Source organism: Callorhinus ursinus, unplaced genomic scaffold (genome assembly GCF_003265705.2).
Source record: "Callorhinus ursinus isolate GAN/ISIS: 27379988/994484 unplaced genomic scaffold, GSC_fseal_2.0 scaffold10, whole genome shotgun sequence".
NCBI classification, from domain to species: Eukaryota; Metazoa; Chordata; class Mammalia; order Carnivora; family Otariidae; genus Callorhinus; species Callorhinus ursinus.
In genome coordinates this window covers 41,190,547-41,211,309 of record NW_027397072.1, presented here as the reverse complement: position 1 = coordinate 41,211,309, position 20,763 = coordinate 41,190,547, and the positions used below count along the sequence as shown (strand labels likewise).

The 20,763-nt window shown below is 43.1% G+C and overlaps 1 protein-coding gene across 1 annotated transcript in view; it reads left to right on the top strand.

The window, feature by feature from the left end:
- DNAH6 (dynein axonemal heavy chain 6) overlaps positions 1-20,763 on the top strand; it is a 241,149-nt gene that overhangs the window by 7,787 nt on the left and 212,599 nt on the right. The window contains exon 2 of the mRNA XM_073897471.1: positions 20,295-20,527. Coding sequence (XP_073753572.1) covers positions 20,303-20,527 — 225 coding nt within the window. The 5' untranslated portion in view covers positions 20,295-20,302. The remainder of the gene's footprint in view (positions 1-20,294; positions 20,528-20,763) is intronic.

Here is a 20,763-nt window from a genome sequence, read left to right as displayed (position 1 = left end):
GGAAACAAGATTTAAATTGAAAAAACAAATGAAAATACCCTCTACGTGTCCACCCAGCTCTGGTGAAGGTGACACAGCTCACAAGCATATGGAACAGAATATACATGGGCTTCTCCATCAAACAGTCCAGAGCTCAGACCTCCGCCGTGGCACTCACAGCAGTATCAGCTCGGAAAAATCACCTACTCTCTCTGAGTCTCAGATTCCTCACTTATTTTTAATGAAGTTCAAGGAGCGACTCATATGCTCTGCTTTGTTCCCCATATTCAGAAAACAGCAATGAGATCTGACATTCTGTTCCTCTTGATGCTTAATGAGTCTGAAGGGGGCAGAAAATGACCCAGCTAGCTGTTTTCTCTGACAGAAATAGGTGAGAGCGGTCCAGGCTGCCGAAGTCCATGTTCTCAGGAAACACTGATTTGCTAAGCCCCCCTCTCTTACCGAGCAGTGTCCCAGCGACCCTGGAGTACTGCTTCAAGACTAGTCCACCTTGCCGATCCACCATCCTCTGTTTCGGGTGACCCGCAATTCCCAAACAATTGTCCCTCCTCTACACCTGCCCCAGAGAGAGATCACATCCTGTGAGCCCAAGTTGCTCCATCCTGTACATCTAAGGGAAGCTGTTTTCAAAAGTTCCCAGGTGATTTCTTGCCTCTGCCTTTGCCGTGACATAGGTGGCAATTTCTCTTGCACGGCTTCCACAAACCATACATTTTTTTATATAAAATATGGATCATAACGCCTACCTCCCGGGGTTATTATAAGGAATAGAAGAAACAATATGTACAAAAAGTACATTGCACACTTCCTGGCACATGTAAGCTCCCTGGTGGTGGTAGTTCACCTTTCTTCTGATAAAATTAGTTATTTTTATGTTGGTATTGGAGCTGACATTTAAGTAATGCCTCTGAGTAAAAGAGATGACCAAAAGTTTTGGATCTTCCCGAAAGTGACATAAAACCAGACAGGCACTTAATGTATCAAGCTATGGAATATGATCGACTGATTTTTTTTTAAGATTTTATTTATTTATTTGACTCATTTTTAAAAAAGATAGAGAGGGGTGCCGGGCTGACTCAGTTGGGAGAAATGTAACTCTTGATCTCGGGGTTGTAGGTTTGAGCCCCACGTTGGGCATAGATTACTTAAAAATAAAATCTTTTTTTTTTTTATTTATTTGAGAGAGAGAGAATGAGAGATAGAGAGCACGAGAGGGAAGAGGGTCAGAGGGAGAAGCAGACTCCCCGCCGAGCAGGGAGCCCGATGCGGGACTCGATCCCGGGACTCCAGGATCATGACCTGAGCCGAAGGCAGTCGCTTAACCGACTGAGCCACCCAGGCGCCCTAAAAATAAAATCTTAAAAAAAATAAAATAAAAAGAGAGAGTGCAATCTGTTGTTGCCTCCTGAGGAAGCTAACAGCAGGTTGTCTTCCTGGAGCCTTAAGCCCACCTGCGGGATCTGTCCAACCTCGTTGTCCTCACTCATGACAGGAAGCAGCCCAGATTCACAGCTCTGTTTTTTCCAACAACTACTCTCTGGAGGCAGTTCCTCGGGGCAGACTTGAGTGTCACTTACCAGGGTCTGGCAGGTGTGGCTCTGAATGGCACTCTAGGTTTTGCAATCAATTTGTTCTTGTTGTCAGAGGCAAGCACAGCTTCGATGTAGAGGCCTGGGAGACCTGTGCATTCAGACCTCCAGGAGGAAGCAGTTAAGAACGCAGGTGTCAGGTGTCAGATGGGGGTGGAGGCCTGGGGGGGGTGGCGAAAACAAAGCAGTGGGGGCAACAGGTTTCATTTAACTCCAGGTTCTTCTCACATTCCATTTTATTCAGAAAATTAATCAGAACTGGGGAAGCAAAACCCCTGTCATCAAAAACAATATGCGAATAAGAGTGAAGAGAAATGCCATGCCCTAAGTCATATATTTAGAATGGAACAGATCAAGGAGTATCGCCCACATCTCTGAACCTGGTCCGCTCTGAGTCAAAGCAACCGTTGGAGCCAACAGGAACCACTGGGGCATCGGCTCAAGGATGTTTCTTCAAGATCTAAGCTATCAGAATCTCACAAGTGAGGCATCTCAGGAATTTATATTTTTAAAAAGCTCCCCAAATGATCCTCATGTAGCTCCTGGCATATGGCAGCTCGCTGCTTTTGACCAGTAGTAGTTCTTAGGAGTTCATACTCAACGCCTTGGTTACTCTTTATGCTCTACACATCAGCAATGCCAGCGAGTCCTGAGGACAACGGCATGTTGGAGAGAGAAGCAGTGTTTCGAAGTATTTACCAGTTGGGAAACAATGAGAAGTTGGCTCAGTCTTGTTGGGTTGTTTTCTTTCTCTCTCTCTTTGCTGCCTTCCCCCACTCCCATGTACAGTCATCTGGCATGATCGTGAGAGGCCGAGAAAGAAGAGGACAGCAAAGTCTTTGCGTTGTTTTTTGTTTTTGTTTTTGTTTTTTAACTTTTATTTTGAAAGAATTACAGATTTACAGGAAGTGCAATGATAGTTCAGGAGGTGGAGGATGCCTTGTTACTACTGAATGGTGGTGAAAGTTCCGGCTTCCCCCTTGGCCAATTCTGGCGCCATCCAGGAAGGGAGGGGGAATGGTGCCCCGTTATTGCCGGGTGGGGATGGAAGTCCAGCATCCCACATGGCTTTCACTGATACCCTTTTGGGGGAGGGGGAGCTTTATTATTACTGAGTAGGAATGAAAGGGCCAGCTCCCCACCAAGTCTTCTTTGAAGGGGTAGGGGGTACCTTGAGCAAGGATGGAAGTTTAGGTCACTCCCTTGGCCTTTGTTGACAGAGGTAGGGATGGGCCCTGTTTTTTTCTCCATGCTGTTTGGCTGGGGTAGAGTGGTGTCTTTGTTCAGAATACTATAGAAGAATACCATAACCTGGGTGGCTTATAAACAAGAGAAATTTATTTCTCACAGTCTGGAGGCTGGGAAGTCCAAGACCGAGGGGCTGGCAGATTCACTGATGAGTGCTCACTTCCTGGTTCATAGACAGATGTGTCTCCATGTCCAAAAATCTTCAATCACCATAGGATAAATGTTTGTGAGATACTAAGTGCTAAAAAAGAAGTTAAAACTGTGATTTTACACAATATCAACTTGGTGAGATAAAGTAGAAAATATTTTATCTTAACTGCTAGCACTTCACCCCAAACTGTCTTTTCTGCCTCATTTCCCATTACAGACATTAGCTTATCCTACACATATCTTTACAGTACTCAACCTCTTAAGCATATCCTAACATTTTCACAATTCTGTGAATTGTACCTTTGCTTTAATTATAAAATAAAAGAACTCTAGTATCTTGAGAGGTCATCAGTGGGGAATAAGCCTTAAATGATAGCAAAATAAATGTGAAGTTTTAGGAAAATGTAAGAAGCCATTGAAGTCTCCCCCCTGATGTGGAAAAGATGTTAGGATTCAAAGCCAGTGGCCAAGAATTCTTGAGATGTCGTTGGTGCAAAAAGGTGGTTTTATTAACGAATGGGGACAGCACCTGCGGGCAGAAAGAGCTGTACTGGGGTCAGGAGGAGGGGCTCATTGTATACTTTCAAGTAGGGAGGGGGTTAGGGATAGCACAAGCCTCCAACGTATTTTGGCGACAAGGTTTCCAGGACCCTAAAGGGGCTAGCTATTGTTAGGAAGAGGTCATTTGCTACTGTTTAGTAAACCCTCAGTTAAGAAACCTTTCAGATGTATATCGGTGGGTTATATGCTTGGGGGAGGATTGCCAGCATGTATCTTGATGGGGGGTAGAGATAAAGGAAGTTTCCCCAAAGGAATTTTTATATGTTAAATAGACTTACAGGATCCTGGGGATCCGGCTAAGATTGCCTTTTGCCCTTAGCAAAGTATTAACAGTGAGGCAGCTGAGTCCCTAGAGGAAGGTCACGCTCCCTGTTTCAAGGACTTGTCAATGGGCTGTAGGCAGTAAGGACATTTAATAGTTTTTCTTCTGCCTTTTTTTTCCCAGATTACCCTGACCTCCATTGTCAATGCCCGAGGCTACTCCTTCCCAGCTATCTTCGCCCTTCAGCCTGCAGACTGCTTGCTTGTTAACTTCCTACACCTCAAGCAGCCTGCTGTTTTCTCTAACCTGCTGCCCCCCCGGGTGCGGTTGGGAGGTGGGAGGGAGGGGAAGGGCACACTGTGATCGCCCAAGGCCTTAATCTGCCTCACCACTTTGAGCTGGAAAAAGTAAGGAAAGGGCATCCAAAGGGAGGCGCCTAGAGTTTGATAAGTAGCTGAATCATCTTGTCTGCTGGTTAATAGCTAACTGGCTTGCCTCCTTTATTACCCCTACAGACTTGGCTATCTTCCAGGGTTGCGTGGCTGTTTGCCTTTCCCATGGCAAGAAAGGAGGAGTTTTCTTTCACTGCCAATGCAATGTAAGAACAAAACATTGAGCAGACAAAGGACAAAGATGCCAAAGGAAACCTGTTCTACAAAACTATCTGGATTCAGTGGTTGAGAAGGAATTTAATGATTAGAACCAATCAATCACTCGTTCGTTCAACAAATATTTATTCAGGATCACCTCCGTGTCTGGACCAAGGCTCGGTGGTGAGTTGAATGATGAGCAAGGAGGCTTTCTGGAAAGGCTCCAGCTGGGGGCGCCAAAGGAGCCAGTAACAGCCCCGCCACAGGTCCGACATTTACCTTAGCTTCACACAGGTTTTCATTTCTCTTTATTACTCATTCACTATGGACAGAAGTAGCAGGTAAGGTCTGGGCGTTAGGAGACCTGGAATTTGGTCCTGGTACTGATTAAGACTTTTAAAGGTATACCTTTCTGTATGCATTCAACTTCCCCATCTGTTGAATGATAACATGCATTTCTGCCTCTCCTACATTGTTCAGCACTATTGGGGGGATCAAATGTGGACAGTAATAGAAGACTCTGAGTAAATGGATATTATCATATTAGCTAAATGCCTCCAATTCAGGCACCCCACTTGTACATGGCACTGCCCCAGCTCTATAATGAACGAATGAGAAAACCCAACTTATCCCTGACAGCTTGAGAAACTGCGATGTTATTCATGCCTCAGAGCCACATGAAGTCTGGTTCATACTGTATCCCTGGGTGACCAAAAGCAATTCTTGCAGAGCCAATGAGCCATTGCCTCTGATCCTTGGATGGTGCAGACAGAACCCAAATTGATTTCCTGCATTAAAGCCATAGACAACGCAGGAAAGATTTGTTGCTAATTCCCAAGCCCTTGCAGACACTCAACAAATGATGTTAATGATGTTGGCTATGAATTAGGGGCCTGAAGTGTGCCCTTGGTGAAATCCTGCCAGATGTTCACAAACGTGATTTGGGCCCATGGAAAGAAGCAGCCAGAGAGCAAAGAACAGCCTCGTTTCCCTGGTCAGCAAGGAGAGCTGAGGTCAGCCTGATGCTGAGCTTTTCGGACCTGGTACCAAGTCCCTGTCTATGACGAAAACTGCAGAGAGGAAAGTACATCTCTGGAGACAAACATTCTATTCTAGGACATCATGACCCCGTGGGATATTTATACAGGTCAAAGCTGTCTTTTTAAAGGGGTTCTGTCTCTTGTTTTGTTAACTGACACACTCTATAAAGAGTCCAGCCCACTTTTATACTCAGTTTGGAGAACAGACATGAAAAGAAAATTGTCCCAAGAAAATAATTCACATGATTATCATTCATTATTTAAATGTTTCTTGAAAGCTTAGTCTGCCTTCCCCACCAGTCAGAGGACAGGGGCTACATTTTATATTATACATTTCTTTTGGGTATCTGCCCTCCTCCATCTCCCTCCACCACTGAACCCTGACTCCTACCCCTGTGCTATGTACACAATCGGCAGTTAATAAATGCTTGTGGGGTTTTTTTTTCTTATGATTTTATTTATTTATTTGAGAGAGAGCGAGCATGAGCCAGGTGAGGGGCAGGGGGAGAGGAAGAAGCAGACTCCCCACTGTGCAGGGAGCCCGACACGGGGCTTGATCCCAGGACCCTGGGATCATGACCTGAGCCGAAGGCAGATGACCAATCGACCGAGCCACCCAGGCGCCCCAATAAATGCTTGTTAATAACTGAATGTCCTATTCTTCCAGACAAAAATTTGAATGTTTGGGTGCCTGGGTGGCTCAGTTGGTTAAGTGACTGCCTTCAGCTCAGGTCAAGATCCTGGAGTCCCGGGATCGAGTCCCGCATCAGGCTCCCTGCTCAGCAGGGAGTCTGCTTCTCCCTCTGACCCTCCCCCTCTCATGTGCTCTCTCTCTCTCTCTCATTCTTTCTCTCAAATAAATAAATAAAATCTTTAAAAAAAATTTTGAATGTTTATAAGCAACATTATTCATAATAGCCAGGAAGCGGAGAAAACCCACATGTCCATCAACTGATGAATAGATAAATAAAATGTGGTATATCCATACAATGGAATATTATTCACCAATAAAAAGAAATGGAGTACATGCTGCATCATGGGTGAGCCTTGAAAACACTGTGCAAAGTGAAATAAGCCAGTCCCTAAAAACCACATGTTGTATGATCCCAGTTTTTTTTTTAAGATTTTATTTATTTATTTGAGAGAGAATGAGAGATAGAGAGCACGAGAGGGAAGAGGGTCAGAGGCAGAAGCAGACTCCCCGCTGAGCAGGGAGCCCAATGCGGGACTCGATCCCAGGACTCCAGGATCATGACCTGAGCCGAAGGCAGTCGCTTAACCAACTGAGCCACCCAGGCGCCCGATCACTTTTATATGAGATGTCCAGAATAGGCCTATCTATAGAGACAGAACTAAATTGGTAGTTACCTACGGCTGGAGGGAATGGGAAGAATTGGGGAGGAGTGGTAAAGGATATAGGGTTTCTTTTTGAGGTGTTTGAAAAGGTTCTAGGATCAACTGGTAATTGTCACACAATTCTGTGAATGTCCTAAAAACCATTGAATTATACACTTTAAATGAGTGATTGTATGGTATGTGAATTACAGGTCAATAAAGGACCTTTTGAAAGAAGAACAATGCAGACATCTTTACAAAGATGGGCATGGAAAAATAAGAACTGGTCTAGATGCCCAAAGGTAGGAATACTAGGCAGGTATACTCATTTCCTGGAGGTGGCAGTAACACGTTGCCACCAACATAGTGGCTAAAAAACACAAGTTTATTCTCTTACTGCTCTGGAGGTCAGCAGTCTGAAATCAAGGTGTTGGCAGTGCCACATCCCTCATGGAGGCTCGGAAAGAGAACCCTTTTCTAGCTTCCTCAGGTCACCCACAGTCCTTGGCTCATGACCCTTTCTCTCATCTTCCAAGTGCACCACACCCCACCTCTGCTTTCTTATTTCTTTTTCTAACTCTGACCCTCCTGCCTCCCTCTTATAAGGACCCCTGTAGTAGGCCCACCTCCATGATCCAGGATACTTCCTCCCATCACAAGATCCTTAATCACATCTGCAAAGGATGCTTAGGCACGTAAAAAACCACCAAACCGCTTTCCAAAGTGACTCCCTTTTTGGATTCCCACCAGCACTGTGTGAGCGTTGCAGTTCCAGCTGTGTTTTCAGTGTTTTACTCTGCTTACTTTGGTTGCTGTGGCAGGCACACTTTCCCACGTGGCACCTTTCTGCCTTTTCTTTGCTGTCAGTAGAACTCTCTGGGGGGTGGGGGGTAGGCAGGATTTATCTAGCCCCAGGTAATGGATCATGATAGTTCCAAGTCACTGATGACAATCCTGTTCCCTACCCGCTGAGCCTCCCTTCAAGCTAGATGTAATCTTTGGTCCCAGTTCTGGCCAATGGGACATGAGAGAGATTATCTAATAAAGAACCTTCTGGGAGAGCTTTTGCTTTTCCACTATAAGGAGACAAATATATATATTCTTTGACCTTACTTCCTTATTTCTGTCTTGAATGTGGACGTGGTGGCTGAGATTGCAGCAACCCTGTTTCCATCATAATGAAAAGGCCAAGAGAATCATAGAAACACTAACATCCATGACCCCCCCCATCACCCTGTTTAATTAAGCAGCTGTTGAAGTGGTGTTCCCTTACCTGCTATTAAACACAATCCTAATGGATACAGCTTTTTCCCCTCACTAATGTGTGGAAGGCAAACACTGTTAGTTAACACACAGGCATTTTCCTTTCTTTCCCTTCACCTTTGTTTTGTGGCCCACGTATTTGTCTTTCAGACATATTGCTTTAGAGTTTATTTTGGGGGAGGACCCCATTGTGAGAGAGAATGAAAAGTTAGTGTATTCTGGGTCTGCCATGTTCCATGAAATTTCATGTATTTTTACCTTCATGAGTTGTGTGATCCTTAGTTTAAACATGGAAACCCACAAGCTGACTTGGAAACTTTCCAGATGTAGAGTACAGATTAAAAAAGCAGACCTATAGAAGAGGCAATACCATTCATGAGGGCCACCAGTTGATTGCAAATGACAGAAAATCTATTCAAACTTATGCTTCTTAAAAAAGTGTTGGAGTTTATTGAGTCATACAACCAAACTTTGGAAAAAGCAAAAATAGCCTTACAGATAATGGATCTTGGCATGAAATAGACTTCGGACTTAGAGTCTTTTCCATCTCTATGTGACCAACTGTGGCCCTGGAATACGGCCTTCAGGAGCTCCAGGCTCATATTCTAATAGCACGATGGCTAGAGAGGAAGAGAGAATTCTCTCACTCAGATCCAGTCTTTGAAATCCAAGAGAAAGACTCTGATCATCCCAACTTCTCATATGCTTACCTCTCAGGTTGGTTTTCCTATTTGAATGTTTTGCTTTTTATCTTTTGTGTGAGAGATCTTCTGTGATTTGACTAGTAATCCTTAGTTCTCTGCTTATTTTTGAGAGGGAGGGCCTAAAAACATCATTGAAACCTCCACACACCCAGGTGGAACTTAGTCACTGTGAGCTTCACCTCAAAGTTGACTTGGCCAGACCATTTAGTGGAAGAACCTCCACTGTCCAGATATTTAGATCAGATTCCCCAGAGAAGATTCTCTGGGTTTCCTGCCTGGAAGTGTCTAACTGCCAATGTTTTGAAACTAGGGTCACTGGGCGCCTGGGTGGCTCAGTCGTTAGGTGTCTGCCTTCGGCTCAGATCATGATCCCGGGGTCCTGGGATCAAGTCCCACGTCGGGCTCCCTGCTCGGCAGGAAGTCTGCTTTTCCCTCTCCCACTCCCCCTGCTTGTGTTCCCTCTCTCACTGTGTCTCTCTCTGTGAAATAAATAAAATCTTTAAAAAAAAAAAGAAACTAGGGTAACTAACTCATCCTGGTTTGTTCAGGACTGTCCTGGTTTTAAACTGAAAGTTCCTATCCTGGGAATGCCTACCATCCCAGGAAAATTGAGATGGTTGCACAGGCTATGCCATTATTCTGGGAGTTGACTAGGAAAAGAGAGTTGGGTGAGGGGTGCCTGGGTGGCTCAGTCGTTAGGTGTCTGCCTTCGGCTCAGATCATGATCCCGGGGTCCTGGGATCAAGCCCCGCATCGGGCTCCCTGCTCAGCAGGAAGCCTGCTTCTCCCTCTCCCACTTCCCTTGCTTGTGTTCCCTCTCTCGCTGTGTCTCTCTCTGTCAAATAAATAAATAAAATCTCTTTAAAAAAAGAAAAAGAAATTTAAGCTGGAACCACAATAAAGACAGAACAAGGTTAATTAAAAAAAAAGAGAGAGAGTTGGGTGAGCTCATCATCTTGCATGTACACATTCAGGTAATCCACTGTTTTCATTATGGTACCCCACCCCCATAGGTACCTAGTACCCTTTAGTCTAGAGACCTTCTGTTTGACCGACTCCAGAGAATAAATTTCTGGTCTTCTGCTGGTATTGGGGAGGGTAGAACAGACCTGAAGAACTGACTACTTCCTGAACAGATTGCCAACCAATCTCCTTATTCAAGTCCCTATTTCCAGAAACGTCTGGTACCACCAATTCCAGAGTCCTTGGGGCTTCCATAATATGTATCAAGTTGGTTATTATATTTCCCCACCATTACTTAGAATCTACCCTTTTTGTGTTTGTTTAATCACTTACCACTCATATTTCTGCTTTCCAGAGTCCAATTTTTATAGTTATTGTCCCTTCTCCCCTTCTCTGAATTTCTCTGAGTTTATAAGTTGAAAAAATCCTTTTAGTAGGGCTTTAGGGGGAAATGAAAGCAATTAGGTATATTCAAAATGCCACAATTGCCTTCCAGTCTACAAGAATAATCTTTTTAAACACACTTTATCCAAATATCTCAATGCCTTGGGGAATGTAGGTCTCAGAGCTCCCTGCTATTGTCCCCTGCGTGTCACTATCTTCTACCATTTGAAAGTACAACTTATAGACTCTTTCTAGTATTAGCTTACTGATTTCCATCATGTCTTAACACAATAAAAAAAAGATACAGACTATAAAATCACAATAGAGGTAAAAGTTGACAGCAATGAGGAGTTCCCTAAAGACATAATCTACTCAACACTTAAGAGTACAAAAGCAGCCATAGAAAATATGTAAATAAATGAGTGTGGCTGTGGTCCAATAACACTTTTTTTAAAAACAGGCAGCCATCTGGATTTTACCCATAGGACAGTATTTGCTAACCTCTGTTCTACACTATCAAGATTCTGGCCCCAATTCCATTGTGTATGGATTTTTTTTTTTTTAAGATTTTATTTATTTATTTGACAGAGACATGGGATGGCCTTGGTAGACACAACAGCTTCAGGCCCGAAGATGGATACAGTGGTGGCTTAGTCAGCTCAGGCTGCTGTAACAAAATACCATAGATTTAAACAATAGACATTTATTTTTCACAGTTCTAGGGGCTAGAAACTCCCAGATCAAAGTGCTGACCAATTCAGTTTCTGTTGAGAACCTTCTTTCTGGCTTGCGGATGGCTATATTCTCCCTGTGTCTTCATGGATTGGGGGGAATGGCGTGGGGGCAACAGGTATAGTGGTGGAGAGAGAGAAACTAAGATCTCTGGTGTCTCTTCTTATAAGGGCACTGATCCCATCATGAAGGCCCCACTTTTATGATCTCATATAAACCTAACCACCTGCAGAAGGCCCCACCTCCAAATACCATCACACTGGGGGTTAGACCTTCATCATATGAGTTTTACAGGGACACAAACATTCAGTCCATAACAGGGTGAGATGCTAAGATTAAATATTCAGGAATAAATGAATAGATAAATGAATGAATAAATAAAAAATTATTCAGAACAGGAGAACTGATCTAGGACTGAGCCAGGGTCAGTAGTCAAGCCCTTCTGCCTGGGCACATGGGCATCTGTCATGTGGTTAGGCATGAGGAACCAAGGCCACACTGAGAGGGACAGGCATGATTGTCATTAGGCTGAGCTTAGAGACAAAGGCAGGACAGAGTGGGCAGGCTGAGATCAGAGGCAGCAGGAGGGGTTTGGTGGTTTTCCCCCAACAGCCACACTGAGGGAAGAGCTATCCCTGCTGAAGGATGTGGTCCTAGGAGAAGTGGGAACACAGGCCCCAACCACCTCAGCCCAGGAGTCCCATGGTGATCTCTTTGAGCTCAGGACAGCATCAGCAGTCACATGTGAATGACCTGAGGCCCTGGGACCATCAGCATTGATTTGTTTGTGGGATATAACTTCTCTATACAAAGATCCTGACTAATGTCTGATTCCCAGGAAGAAAAAGGAGCCATTAATAGAATTTCTAGATAAAAGAGTGTCATTTTCCTACTATGCTCATTGTGTCACGCTACATCTAGAATCTCGCCTGCAGTTCTTTTTTTTTTTAAGATTTTATTTATTTATTTGAGAGAGACAATGAGAGATAGAGAGCATGAGAGGGAAGAGGGTCAGAGGGAGAAGCGGGCTCCCTGCTCAGCAGGGAGCCCGATGTGGCACTCGATCCCGGGACTCCAGGATCATGACCTGAGCCGAAGGCAGTCGCTTAACCAACTGAGCCACCCAGGCACCCTCGCCTGCAGTTCTGAGAGTCATTTTTAGTGTAGAATTACTAGGCATTCTGCAAATATATCCTACATAGACTAAGGAGACTGGGAGATTGGGAGGCAGGGAGGGATTCAAAGAAGGAAGATTAAAGGAAGAACATTTCTGCCTTCAAATATTTTAAGAGATCATGGGGGCAGTTTGCAGGACTGGCAAGAAAGTAGATTTTGTCATCTACTTAAAAAAGAATTTTCGGACAATTAGAACTTTCCAACCGTGGCAGAGAAGTCATACATTTCCTGTAACTGGACCTGATAAAAAATGAGAAGCCTGCCTTTCAGACACCATTCCTGCCTTGTGTATCCAGTGGACCTACTGGACACCCATTCTGTTCTCTTCAACAGCACTACTCAGATTTAATATGCAGCGAACCACCTGGGATTATTAAAATGCAGACCGATTCCAGAGGTCTGGGGCAGGACCTGAGATTCTGCATATCCAACAAGCTCCCAGGTGATGCCAAGGCTGCAGCTCTGTGGATCTCACCTTGAATTGCAAGGCCTTGTGGCTGAGGGTCCCAGACTCAGTGTACATTGGAATCACCTGGGGAAGGGGCACTAGGGGAAAAAGATAATGATGCGTGGGTCTCTCACTCAGAGAGTTTAGTTAGCATGGAGTTTGGCCTGGGCATCAGGAGTTTTCCAAGCTCTCCAAGTGGTCCTAATATACAGTAAAGTTTAAGGACCACATCTCTTGGCCTGTCAAAATCATTCAACACTGGCTCAGAGATTACTTCTGTAAAGATCTTTAATTGAAATGTAATTATCTGGGGTTAGCCAGGTCTTCTTACTCATGCATAGTTAACCCAGGTTCAACATTTTGGAGGAAAACTGTGTAGTGATTATTAATTCTCATAATTTATGGGACATTAGACCACCACAGAGTGCCTCAAGTCCCTTCAGAATGGAAGATAAAACTATTACCCGGATTCAAAATTTGTGATTCGAAATCTCCTTTGGCAGTACATTCATTTGACCACAAGGTGGTGATAAAGTAACAAAATATGATCCAATGAACCTCTCAGACACGTGGGCTGACTGTGACCTATGCTTGCAGAGCATATAGTCTCCAACCCCGCAGGACCCACTGGTCACAGACTCCTTTGAGAATCTAACAGCTGTCGACAAACATACACCCACCAATGTGAAAACAGTTTTAAGCAGTTCACAGACCCTGAAATTAAACTTCAGCCAAGGCTAAGGGCGAGTTACTCCCTCCCACCCCATCTCCCCATATAATTATATGGAGCCTCTAGCACTCCCACCTCCATCCATCTCAGCAGCTGACCTACCTCCTGCTTTAGAGAGAAAAAGAAGAAATCAGACCCAAATCTACCAATTTACCTAACCCATTCCCACGTTCCTTCCATCTGCATGGGATGGGGTGCTTTGTCTTTTTGCAGAAAGCTAAATCCTCTGCAAGCGTTCCTGATCCCCTTGCCCTGGCCGCCCGCGGTCCCTCCACTCTATATTTCCTTGTGCTAATTTTAAAAATAACTCATTTTTCTCAATACAAAAGCAGTATATGGTTTTTATTTTTAAATATACAGAAAACCAAAGGGCATAACAGAAAATACCTTTAAATCTCATAAACATTTATGTCTTTATTCTGGATAGTTGCTGAGTTTATATACATTCTGTGCTTATAAAAATATGATCATGTTATGCAAACTGCTTAAGACCTGACTAATTCAATATAATTGAACATCTTTTAATCTTCATACATTTTCACTGGCAAATAATGGTTCTTCATCAAACATGTTCATTTGATTCATCTATAGGGATTTTTAAGCATATATTTGGATGCCAATTACAAAGATTCTCATTTACCAGTTCTGGTGTGAAGCCTGGAAATCTGTATATTTAGAAAGCCTTACTTGTGCTTTTGAAGTGTAACACTAGGAATATAATTTTTAATTCAATTTTATTGAGTTATAATTTACATACAATCAAATGCACATATTCTAAGACTTATAGTTCAGTGAGTTTTGACAAGCTTATATACCTCTGTAACCAAATAACCAAGATATAAAACATTTCCATCACCTCAAAAAATATCTTTGTCCGCCTTGCCAATCCTCTACCCCAGTCCTAGCTCCGGGCAACAGCTGATCTATTTCCTGTCACTATAAATTAGATTTATCTTTCCTAGAGATTCATGTAATTGTAATTAGACAATAGGTACTCTTTTGTGTCTGGCTGTTTTTGAAATTCAACCAGTGTTGCATGCACCAACAGTTTGTCCCTTTCTATTGGTGGGTAGTATTACAAAGTATGATGTACCAAAATTTGCCTATCTACTCAGTTTCTGGTGGATATTTGGATTGTTTTCCAGGCTTTGGCTGTTACAAATAAAGCTTCTAGGAACATTCACGTACAAGTCTTTCATTTCTCTTGGGAACTACTTAGGAGTTGAATGCCTGGGTCATGTGGTGACTGTATTCCCATTTACTTGGCAATTTATTGGCTGTATGCCCTTGGGAGAGTAATTTTACCTCTCTGAAACTTAGTAGTAAATGGGACTATCAACCCAGAATTTTAAGCCCAGAATTCTCTATCACAGGCTAATTGGGAATATTTGGAACAATAAAAACAAGTTGGCAAGATGGCTTTTTATAAGCTCAGAAAATTAGGACAGTAATATGTTTGTATGAGTAGACATAACAACAATTTAGCAGTAAATCCATTACTGAATAACTAGAGATCTAATATTAGGATAAAAATAAGCAGGGAGAGATCTGTTAGGGGTGATAAGTCTATCTGGGCAATCTAGCAGAATGTGGCATTAGAATTGGGGTCACAGACCCAGTGATGATCCTTGGAAAGCCACATGGCCCCTGGCTTTCAAACTCTCCCCACCTCCCTATAATAAGGCCTCTCTCTTTCTAGGCCTGCTGTTCCTCACTGTGAACTCCAGGGTGTGTTTTCTGTGTGCAGCAATGGTCTTCCATACAGGGTAGATGTTTGTATCTGAACTTGCACAGGACCACCAATCAGGTCCTCAAATGAATAAAACAACTTGTCCAGATCCTCTATGCTACATTCTGCACTCCCTAAAGGTCTCTCAGAGACCAGATGCTATAGCTGGGATATTTCCCCCACCTCTCTTGAATCTCTAGGCTGACTTACCAACCAGGCCCATGCCCAGCTCACTATTAGGATTCTCCTCCTTGCTTCTTTGGTACCATCACTGGTCATCATCTGGTCTTAGACTTCCAGCCTAACCTTTTCAGAGCTACCTGGCCCCTAACTTCCTGCTTATTAAGAAAATATTCCAAAAAAGACTTGTTACTGTATATAAAACACTACCATTTGCCTCCTTTTACATGTGTTTGATCTAAAAATTCTAAAAGACAGATGATTGATTTATACAAGAAGTCTGCTCAAGTTCAAAACTTTAGAGAAATTGGTTTTATACTGGGGGATTTTATGAGGTTGTGGAAAACATCCTGACTTTAAAGCCAAAGGCATTCTGCTCCTTGAGAGACTTGGTGAGCAGTGGTTCGAAAGCAGGGGAGATAAACAAGAACATTCTGCCCAGATCCAGGGTCCCATCACAGCGCCAGCCCTGCTACCCATGTTCTACTTTTATTTCTTTAAACCACCACAGTCCTCAGTGATGCAGCTTCCTTTCTATTTCTGGTTTCATTTCATTGTTTTTTTGACCCTCAAGAGTTCCCTAATTTCTGTAATCTCTGCAGTGCAGTTAAAATATGTGTCTTGGAGTTGATCCAAATACATGGGTGTTTTGCTTCAGGAATTTTTCAGAATATAGTCCACATATAGCCAGTAGCAGAATTCCCTGACTCAGTATTCTTGCTCTAGACTCCTACAGAAATTTAACTATTTAAGTTGATGGATCTGAATTTGTATCTCAGCTCTGCCACTTAGACCTCTGGAGTGATTTGGGTAAGTCATGTAATCTTTTTAAACATCAATTTCCCTTTTAGGGGAATAGCTACAATAATACCTCTAAAATAATATAAAGTTGTTGCAATGATTAGTATAATGGTGATAACTACTTCACAAAGGGCTCAGAATATACATCTTGACTGAATGCTCAATCAATTTTAACCATTTTTACTTTTACTGTTAAAGATGTGACCTTTTGCAATCAGAGAAAGACATGTATCATATGACCTCACTGATATGAGGAATTCTTAATCTCAGGAACAAACTGAGGGTTGCTGGAGTGGTCGGGGGTGGGAGGGATGGGGTGGCTGGGTGATGGACATTGGGGAAGATATGTGCTACAGTGAGCGCTGTGAATTGTGTAAGACTGTTGAATCACAGATCTGTACTTCTGAAACAAATAACGCAACATATTTTAAGAAAAAAGAAAAAGAAGAAGATAGCAGGAGAGGAAGAATGAAGGGGAGTAAGTCAGAGGGGGAGACGAACCAAGAGAGATGATGGACTCTGAAAAACAAACTGAGGGTTCTGGAGGGGAGGAGGGTGGGGGGATGGGTTAGCCTGGTGATGGGTATTAAAGAGGGCACATTCTGCATGGAGCACTGGGGGTTATGAACAAACAATGAATCATGGAACAGTACACCAAAACAAATTATGTAATATATGGTGATTAACATAACAATAAAAAATGTTTAAAAAAAAAAGAAGCATAGGTGTTGGCACTTGAAAAAAAAAAAAAAAGATGTGACCTTTTGGGAGCCTGGGTGGCTCAGTTGGTTAAGTGACTGCCTTCAGCTCAGGTCATGATCCCAGAATCCCAGGATCAAGTCCCCACATCAGGCTCCCTGCTCAGCAGGGAGTCTGCTTCTCCCTCTGACCCTCCCCCCTCTCTTGCTCTCTCACTCTCTCAAATAAATAAATAAAATCCTTAAAAAGATGTGACCTTTTGTAACCTAGTTCTTATAAATCCTTCATAACCTTTCATAGTTCTTCAGCTATGAAATGAAAATTTAAGGTTTGTTGGAATTATTTGAGAGAACAAATGCAAAGTACCTGGCACATAGCACCCAGTATACTGTAACAATTATTATTATCTATAGTAACCGTGAAAAAAAATCAACAGGGTATACATAAAACTCTTGTCTGTCTGCACTAATTTAGTAACTATTAAGTTGATAATAAAGATGATATCTTGCCACATTAAAAAATAAGCTTGGAGAAATTTGATGAGTAGCTTTTAATATAGCAATACCCTTACTAAACTCTATGTGTCAAGGTCTTCTACCCCTCACTTTCCTTGGCTCTTGGAATGTTCTCAGCAGCATAAGGTAACATTCAACTTCATCAACTTAAAAAAAAAAAAATTCTGGGGCTGAGAAGCAATGGCCTTTGTCTCTACTATGTCAATGTTTAAGGGAACAGATTATTCACTGCACATGTGAAATGAAATTCATTTTATAAATGTGTCTAACACTGCATACTATTTTAATTTTATGTTTTGATGCATTGGGTTGGCTTCAAACTTCTTTAATTACTAGTTTATATAAATTATTATATTTTATTGGCTCCAATTGTGTAGACCTTTTATCTCTGGTGAATTAGTATTTTTATGTCTACATTTGAGGTGTTTTTGAATTGTTTCTAAACTGAAGTTACTCCCTTGCTGTTTCCAGTATCTGATTAGGGATTTAGGAGATCTGTATTCTAAGTTCTGTATCTGCCCTGACTAGCTGACTAACTTGGAGTAAATCACTTGCTCCCTCTCTGCGTCTCAGTTCTCTTATTAATCAAATGGAGGAGCTGTATTAGGTGATCTTTAATCTCCATCCCAGCTCTATTGATAGGTGATTCTGTACCCTGTAGGTGGTGTCCCATCTAGCATGTAAAATACCTACCTGAATATGTTAAGATTGAGAAAATGCAGGTTGTATGATAGGTCAAGCACTTCATATAGGGTTTGGCATTCAAGGCAAGAAACAAATATCAAGGTTAAAAAAAAAAAAAAAAAGAGGGACCAAAAAGCACAAAAGAAGACTATGAGTTCCAGCGGTGATTATGTCATTTTGGAGGGGAGTTTGAAAACCAGGACTCTGCCATTTGGTGTTAACATTTCCTTCAGGCAGGAGAAAGGGCTGCTTCCCCTGATCATTAACTGGGATGACATCTTCAGTAAGCAACCTGGATCGGATTTCGGTGGGGTCGCTTCCACAAAGTATTAGCAGCAATCGTTCGGAGACTTAATTAGGTGAGCCAAAATGCCAGAACAAGATCCAGAGTCTGCTTTGGTAAGTAGAGCGCGGGACCAAGTAATATGGGCTCACGCTGTGCCTGACACTAGGTTACCTTCCAGGTGGAAAAGAACATTAGTTGAAAGGACACGGTGGAGTCTGAGGGGAAGAACAGCCCACATTCCCTTACTCCCGGGAGGAGGCTGGTGGGTGGGACAGAGATGGAGGATGGTCGCTCCCCAGCTCCTTTCGAGAGCGGGACTCTGTACAAGGCACCTCCCTCTCCCGAGATTTTTGACTCTTCTAACTAGAGAAAGTTAGATTACAGGAACCGTCAAGTCAGTCTCGTGCCTTATGAAGGGAAACAGAAAAGATTCCCGCAGGAGAAGGGAGGGAGTAAACAGACCTAGCCACCTCCTTCGACTGCCTTGCCTACAGGCCTAAACAGTGGCCAGTTGCCAGAGCGGAGGAGCGACCACTCAGGTCGAGTGGGTGTTCTCCACCAACCAGCGGCGTAGAAATGTTTCGGAGGCATTGATTGGTTCAATTGGCCGGCGGGCTCAGGGTCTCAGAACTGCGGTTGGCTGAGGCGTTGCCGTGGCGACAGGTCGCGCACAGGCGCATTGCACGTCTGTAGAGGACGGGTGGCTGCTAGGCAACAGCAAACATTCCGGACTACAGTCAACTTTCTACTACCAGACCTGGTTTTGCTGTCTCTGGAGACCCTCGACAGCGGCGGCTCTGGCCGCCCTAGGCTGACTTGGTGAGTCCTGCGGAATAGAGCTGTGGGGATGGGCTCCGACTTCTAGGCCGGGGAGTCAGCTTGGCTTTCGGAGCACGTGAGGATAAGGCTCAGAGAAGCAGAGAAAGTCAGTGGACTGACTACCTACCTATCATTTTAGAGGGGTGGAAAGTGAGGAATGGAGGTATCAGGAGACTGGTCCAAGATCTCTCATGGAGTGATCAGATCTAGGCTGCGCTACTCGATATGGTAGCCACTAGCCCCGAGTCTGAGTTGAGATCTCTAAATGTGAAGTAGAAGATGTAGTAACAATGAAATAAAACATTCATAAGTTTTATATTGATTGCATGTCGAAATGAGAATATTTTCGATATGTTAAATAAAGCACATTATTAAAAATTTATTTCACCTGTTCCTTTTTTGGGTTTTTTAATATGGCTACTTGAAAAATTAAAATTGCGTAGGAGATTCTGATGGGTCAACACAGATCTAGACTAAAACCTAGGCCTGCCGACACCTGTTTCAAGACCGTATGTGCTGTGGTACTATTTTGAAGGGAAGTATCTCCACCCATCTGGAGGGGTGGGAGTGTGAGTGGCGGTGAGGATGCAAGACCACTACTAGAGGCTCATAGTTCTAGCGTTATGAATCGGAATGTGCATTTTAACAATTTCCCCATGCATATGAAAGCTCCAGGAGCAGTGTTTTAGGATTTAGTTCTCAACTCCTATTTTTCCCTTTGATTGTTTCTTGTTTTTTTTTTGTTTGTTTGTTTGTTTTTTGTTGTTGTTGTTGTTTGGTTTTAGAGTACCTAGGCTGTATTTCTCAGATTGCCTGCATAAAAATTACCTGCGTTTTTTTTTTAAGATTTTATTTATTTATTTGAGAGAGAGAGAATGAGAGAGAGCACATAAAGGGGGGGTCAGAGGGAGAAGCAGACTCCCCACTGAGCAGGGAGCCAGATGCGGGGCTCGATCCGTACTTCAGGATCATGACCTGAGCTGAAGGCAGTCGCTCAACCAACTGAGCCACCCCAGGAGCCCCAAATTACCTGCGTTTTGAACAAGCTCCCCTGGAGATATTTTGCACACTCAAGAATGAAAAACATTGATCTCAATACTAATTGCAATTCTTTTTATCCTTCCAAATCTAGACCAGTATGGTCCCCAAATCAGTGGCATCTGCAGCATCTAAGAACTTGTTAGAAATGCAAATTCCTGGATGCCACCCCAGCTACTTGAAGGCTAGGCATTTTCACTTCTCTGATTCGAGTCCTTAGTTTGGAAGAAATGAGTAACTTTGTGGGGTTTCCTTCGGGCTGAGGAAATTCAGCACTCCCTAGTTCTTAAGTCCCTTACACTGGTCCCACTTCCCCAGTTCTTTCGCTCTACTTTTCATTTTTCTTTTGCTGACCCTCCTCTTTCCAGGAGTGAGAATGGCTTTTCACACCTCAGAGAAGGATGTCAAACTGAAAAATATTGAAGAGCAGGTGGAAAACCCTGCCCTTGCAAGACTGAACAGTATAACAGCAAAGGGAAGACTGAGTTTTGTAGTACCCACCGAAAGTGAATCTGACACACAATTCCTGACGTTTAGGCACACTACAAAAGCTCAAGAGAGAACAAGAAAACGACAGCAGCCTATAAAACTAGAGCCTCTGGTAAGTTCAAAATCCAGCATTTAGCCAATTTTGGCTAGACAGGAGCTTGAAAAATTCCTATGGGGGATGGTCATTTCCAGACTCTTAATTAACAAAGAAGGAATGAAAGCCTAAAAGTTAAGACTTGTTTGTGAAGCTGTAAACACTGTGAACATTTATTTTTAAAAAATACTGAGTTTTAGGCACTGTTCAAGGTGGGGGGATACAGTTGTGAACAAAGTTTTCTAGCAGATAAA